Source organism: Bremia lactucae, linkage group LG6 (genome assembly GCF_004359215.1).
Source record: "Bremia lactucae strain SF5 linkage group LG6, whole genome shotgun sequence".
NCBI classification, from domain to species: Eukaryota; Oomycota; class Peronosporomycetes; order Peronosporales; family Peronosporaceae; genus Bremia; species Bremia lactucae.
The window spans coordinates 2,375,571-2,382,265 of NC_090615.1; the positions used below are offsets into that span (position 1 = coordinate 2,375,571).

At 44.3% G+C, this 6,695-nt stretch overlaps 1 protein-coding gene across 1 annotated transcript; it reads left to right on the forward strand.

Annotated features, from left to right (window-relative positions):
- Window positions 1-3,144: 3,144 nt before the first annotated feature.
- Window positions 3,145-4,683, forward strand: CCR75_009832 (uncharacterized protein; the record flags this gene model as incomplete). The annotated part of the gene is made up of 1 exon (XM_067967868.1): window positions 3,145-4,683. The coding sequence occupies one exon, from the start codon at window positions 3,145-3,147 to the stop codon at window positions 4,681-4,683; it is 1,539 nt and encodes a 512-aa protein (XP_067818489.1).
- Between the last annotated feature and the right edge of the window lie 2,012 nt (window positions 4,684-6,695).

Genomic DNA, 6,695 nt, shown 5'->3' on the forward strand with positions numbered 1-6,695 from the left:
GGTTATGAGCCCAAGCTCGTTCAACTCTGCCTCCACCGCCATCAACTCTGCATCTGCTGCCATGGAATCGTCAACGACCCGAATCAACAAATTCGACGGGACCAATTATCATGCGTGGAAGTTCAAGATGCAGATGGTGCTTGAAGAGCGTGACCTATGGGAGGTCGTCTGTGGTGAATCAAGTTCGAGGACTGCAAATCGGCACTGGATCAGTCGACGTACAAGCGAAAGTCTCGCAAGGCGATGGCTGCGATTTGTCTGTCAATGGAAGACTCGCAGCTGCCGTTGGTTCGCTCGGCTAGTGGGGCATTTGATGCATGGTCAAAGCTAGAAGATCACTTCGAGAAGAAGAGCCTCGCGAACAAGCTCTTTCTTCGTCGGCGTTTCTTTACGGCTATGATGGAGGAAGGTGATGATGTGCTCTCGCATATTAACAAGCTCAAGACACTGGCGGAACAACTTGACGCAGTCGGCGCTACGGTCAGTGAAGATGACTTGGTGATCATGCTTCTTGGGAGTCTAAGCGGGTCGTATCAGTTTCTAATTACGGCGTTGGAGTCGCGTGCCGACACGCTGACATGGGAACTCGTAACGTCTCGGCTACTCCACGAAGATATGAAGCGCAAGGAGCAAGGCGGCGATGGAGCCGTAGTTGGCCAAGCGTTCATGACAAGTGATAAGAAGCGCAATGGACCGCCAGCGAAGAAGACTGGCGCGTGCAACTATTGCGGCAAAACGGGTCATTGAATTGCGGAATGTCCCTCGCGCATTCAAGACAACAACCACAACAACAACCCTCGACAGCGTTTTCAGCGGGCTAATGTTGTGCGAGATGAGGACCATGACGAGTATCTGTTTTCGGTCGGAGAAGCTCAAGAGTCGTCCGTGTGGCTAATCGATTCGGGTGCGACTCAGCATATGTCGCACACCAAGACGTTCATGAGAAATTACAAGAAGATTGACTCTGTAAGCGTGCATCTCGCGGACGATGGCATTGTTCAAGCGGTTGGCGTTGGCGACATCGTGATGTCTATGCCTTCTCCAAGAGGAATGAAGAAAGGTGTACTCAAGGGCGTATGGCATATTCCTAAGCTGAGTCGCAATCTGTTCTCTGTTGGCCGATTCACCAAGGACGTTGCACCCGTCACTTTCGACAGCAAGTATTGCTNTTGAGGCTCATCCTCACGTACACACGCAGAGATGCGGGTCGTGGGAAGGATTTCAAGTGCTACCAAGTGTAGGCGGGCACGTCGTAATGCGGCCACGCTCTACTTAAGCACACACCCTAGCACAGCGAGGAAGCGGTTAAACCTGCTTCTCTTGCGTGCAGTGAGGTAGTTGTGGTGGGCGCGCAAGCGACCTCACCCAACACACTAAGAGCTCTGGTAAAGTGTCGTCACGGGAGCGGTAATCCGTCTCCTCGTGCGCACTTACCAAGTAGGTAGTAATTTTCAGACTGATTTATATTTAATAGAATTAAATACAAATACCTATTTTTACCAATTATAATGTTATCTCTATAGATATCATTTAATATGTATTGCGAGCGTATCTTTATAGATACCTCGCGTAACTGATGACGCTAGCCGTCATCCCTCCTAATGTGAATGCACCCAAGTGCATCACATCCACAAGGGTTGGTCACAAATGTGCACCACACCCGAGTGTTGGGTCTAATTACTATTATTTATTAATTGACCATCCTTTTAAGTACAACAAATGTACTTAATGGGGACTGTGTAACATTTGGACAACTTTAGCCCGTTACAATCAGGCACAGTGAGGAAGGGGTTCGAACGTCTTTTCTCACGTGCAGATAGGGAACTGGTGAGCGCCTAAGCGACCTCAATCAACGTACTAAAAAGCTTAGTTTCTGTGACGTCACAGGAGCGGTAATCCGGCTCCACGTGCGCACTTGTGAGCTAGGAAGTAGTTTTTCGACTGATTTATAATTAATTGTATTAAATATAAAATCTATTTTAACCAATCATAAATGCTATCTTTGTAAATATGCACTGGTATGCATTGCGAGTGTATTATTCTGAATACCTCGTATCTTGGATGACGCTAGCCGTCATCCCTTGTAATGTGAATGCCTTCAGGTGCATCACATTCACAAGGGTGGGTCACAATGTGAGCCACACCCAAGTGGTGATCTAATTACTTCAGTTAAGTTATAAAACCGCAACATAAGATCCTGCGTGACCAAAAGGACCCTACTGGTGTCGTGAGATGGCAATATTTTAGCCTACCTCCAATATTAGCACGTTGTTCTTTGTTGGTAGTCTGCGTGTCCAGCATTGACCGCATTTTCGATTGATGCTGTGGGTGGTAAAAGGCGGTGCCGACGGTTTATTCGTCTCTCTTATAATATTTCATTAATTACCTAATTAGTTTGTTTAACGGATATAAACAAGCTACAACATCACCAGCATGTTTGTTAGCCAACAAGAAAATTGGACCATTTTTAGTAAGTAAGATTATGTAAGAGAAGATTCCTTGTATTTTCTCAACATCTTGGTCGCGATCTGATCCAGGACATATGTCGGTTTTACCGCAAACGCCAATCATTAATCTTGAAAGACTTGAGACAGACACGTGTCTGCGATCTGACTGGAGTGTGACATTCCTAAAGACTCTGTCTTTACAGATTTAGATTGTCCTCAAACCTTGCTAGCCCAAGCCGAGCTAATGATCTTTCCGTCGAAATGAGATTCTTCGCAAGCTTTGAGCCTAGCTTGACAATGCTAGCTTAGCATTGTCCCGAAAGTGACGGACGTGTCGTTATTATAACGGTTCTCAAAGAGTCAGACCGTTCAGGCGATCTGAGATCCGAAGTGAATGATTACAGTGGTAATAAAGATGGGATGTAGCTGCTCTTTATCTCAAAAGCGACATTTCTTGCGCATAAGATAACGAAAGCAAAAAAGACGCGTGATTCACAATAGAAAGTTCACATGAAAATTTTGATGCAGCTTAGATTTGTGACAATGTTAGAGCCAATGTCAACTGTATCTTTGATAACGACTTCATATAAAGTAGCAGGATGAGCCGTCCGCATTAATACGTGTCACAAAAGAACCTCCCGAAGAAAAATCTCACATTGTTAAAGCGGTTTAAGTCTAGAGAGAACCAAAAGAAACGATGCGTCGCTCTCAAGAACTTGTGAGGGTGTTTGCCGCCGTGTACCTCATCTCTTCAGTGTCTGCGAAACTAGATGAAAGAAATCGCAAGATGCAGCGGGATCGTTCAAAGGTTGTGGGGAATGAGCGAGCAAAAGGGTCATTCCGAGTCGACAACGTGGTCGAAGAAGACACGTCAAATCAAGAAAGAATTTCAGAGGGTTATTTTGCGGCATTGGCGGAAGATGTGACTGAGCAGCTTTACCACCATCTTCCATGGCTTAAGATTTTTAACAATGAAGACATCGGTCAAGACGCAATTGATGGCATGCATGACGCAAATGGTTTCACGCATGGCACCACGCATGACGCACTTGATTACGCGCATGACGCCAACGGCTTCGTATATGGCATCCCACGTCGCGTAAATGATCACACGCATGTCTCCACACATGGCGCCACTGATTTCGAAAAGGACGCAACTGATTCCACGATTGCAGCCCGTGTCGAAGGTTCATCACCAACAGTCAACTCGGACAAGACCACGGGAATGGCTGGTGGCTTCGTTCATGAGAACAAGGCACTGTCAAGTAGTGGTACGCGACTCGACACGAGTGGGACCAATGTAGAAGTTACGGGAAAGACTGCGACGACCGCAAATAAGCTTCTAGAGTCGACGCCTGGGAGCGAGACTGAGGTGGTTCGAGTTCATTCACCACCGAAGGAGGAGGTCGGTGCTAAGACCACGGGAATGGCTGGTGGCTTCGTTAATGAGGACAAGCCACTGTCGAGTAGTGGTATGCGACTCGACACGAGTGGGACCAATATAGAAGGGACAGGAAAGAGTGCGATCACCCCGAAGGAGCTTCCAACAGAACCAACGCCTGGTGGCGCGACTAAGTTGGCTTTAAATGTTCCACCGATGGTTAAACAGGACCCTGCTACTGAAATACATAAACTCTTGGATACTGGAAAATTTAAATACAAAGCCTCCCTTGAAAAAATAAAAGCTGAGCCCAATGCAAAAGGTACGCTATCTTTTGAACATCTTTTGAAGCTAACATATGTGGGAAGCGCTGATACCATTGGCAAACTAGCCGACAACTTTCAAAAACATTCTCAACTTTTTCCTCCCGGTTTAAAGGATTTAACCTTAACAGACATCGAAGCGAACGAGGATTTGGGACACGCGCTCAAAGCCCACGTAGTTTTGTTCGACCTGAATCGCAATGCTGAGGACCCGTATGGCGTCAAGGATCTCGTAGACAGGGGATTAATCAAGCTCAACGATTTTGAAGAAATTCTCACAAAGTGGCGCAAGGAGGACCGATTTTATTTTAAACAATACGTTGCCGAACGACTCCGAGCAGGTTTACTCCTCAACGCTTTTGATAAAAAGATACCTATAGATAAAAATTCGTACGGGGGTGACGCTTTTGAACAACCCATGTTTAAAGTTGTTTTGGATGCTCAAAAAGCTATTCAAACGAAAATTTTGGGAGGCTTGTTCGTTCGCGTCTCAAACATATTAGGCAAAAGTACAAGCTTCGGCTTGAGCTAAAAATATCGTCGTTGAATACAGCAAACCCGTGTTTTTTCTGCAATTTAGACTTAGCGCTTTCTTGATCGAACCGAAGTTTTCGGACGAATGGCCCAATTTTCTCAATGACCAGTAATTGAGAATGATCGCGACAGTTCATGGACAAGTACCGGTACAGCTTGAAAGCAAAATTCAGGTCAACGCACAGAATATGGTTTAAAGCTTAAGGCAATTGTAACGGGGTGTATCGTTACATAAAATTAACACTTAAAGGTTTTTAGTTAATATATTATCTAAAAGGTAGATAATATTTGCAGGATATTACTTTATAAAGTAATGTTTGGAAATCTTTTCCATAAATAGGTATACACTATTATATCTATTTATTCCGCAGACTAATCAGCTGTAGATGTAATCAAAAGAGAGGGAGAGATAAGATAAGAATTCAGTTGCATGTTAAATATTAGTTTATAAATAAGTTAGAGTTAACAGATAGAAAAAAGAGATACTTAATCATATTAATACAGTTTTTCATTTTACCCTCTTTAAGCTACTTAGCGTAAAGAGAAGTCTTCCTCTGCACGTACTAGTGTACGTGAAATAACGTAAGCAACCACTCGCAACTGAACCAGTGCGAAGTGGACTTGTACTGAAGCAGTACAGTCGTAGTGTAACGGGGTGTATCGTTACATGAAATTAACACTTAAAGGTTGTTAATTAATATATTATCTAAAAGGTAGATTATATTTGAAGGATATTACTTTATGTAGAAATATTCAGAATTCTTATCCATAAATAGGTATAGACCATTATACCTATTTATTCCGCAGACCAATCAGCTGGAGGAGTAATCAAAGAGAGAGCTACAGATAAGATAGAGATAAGAATTCATTTACATGTTTAGTATTAGATTACAATTAAGTTAGCATTTTCAAAGATAGAAAAAGAGACACTTGATTATATTGATACAGTTTTCATTTTACCCTCTTAAAGCTAGTTGTCTTAAAGAGTAGTCATCCTCTGCACGAACTAGTGTACGTGAAGTAACATAAAGCACCACTCGCAACTGAAGCAGTGCGAACTGGACTTGTACTGTAACAGTACAAGTCGTAGTGCACCGTTACATGTAGTGCCCCGTTACACCTGGTAGCACTTTGTAGTCCGTCCAAGAACCACTTTTCCTTCATTTAACATGGACATGTTAGATAATAGTGGGAATACGCATCACGTTTCCCCTGAAAGCTACTCCTTTCTAAGTGGTATAGAAAGGAGTGCGGTCGAACGAATGAATTCGACCGTAGGAAACGATGCAATCTTGGCATTGATGTCCAACTTAGACAGAGATGCCCTCCATTCAACCGTCGCCAAGTTCATACAACATGAACTTGACGAGATGAAGGAAAAAGTAGCCTTGCTGAATCAGCAAGGCTCCCAACAGGCGGAACTGTTGAGATTACAACAGGTACAGACCCCTGTACCTGGGATGACGCAAACACGTCGTCCCGAAACTTTAATGATTGACATCTCTAAGTATAGGGGAGAGCGAGAAAGACTCCCTTTTAAGATGGTTGGTCGAGTTGGACGATGCCATAAGGGCACGTCACATCATCGACGAGCAAATGCAAGTCGCATTCGCTCAATCAAATTTGGCAGGTCGTGCCAAAACTTGGGCATTGGGCCTTAAGTTGCGCGACCCATACGTCTTTGGGTCGCTAGAGGCTTTTAAAAGCCCGACACAGACAGACGTTTGAACCACCAAGGGCTGAGTTCAGAGCTCGTTTAGAGCTTCTGAAACTCAAGCAAGGCAAGCGTGATGTTCACGCATATGCCCAGCACATACGACTCTTAGCGAGTTGTATTACAAATAACCCAGTTCATGAACTCACGTTGATTACGGTGTTCATGCAAGGTCTTACGGATGGTCCCGTAAAGACCCACCTGTTCCGCTTGGAACTGGATACGCTTGAAGAAGCAATATCCGTTGCGGAACAGGAGGACTTTAGCTTGAGACAGGCTCAAGCTAGTTCGTCATC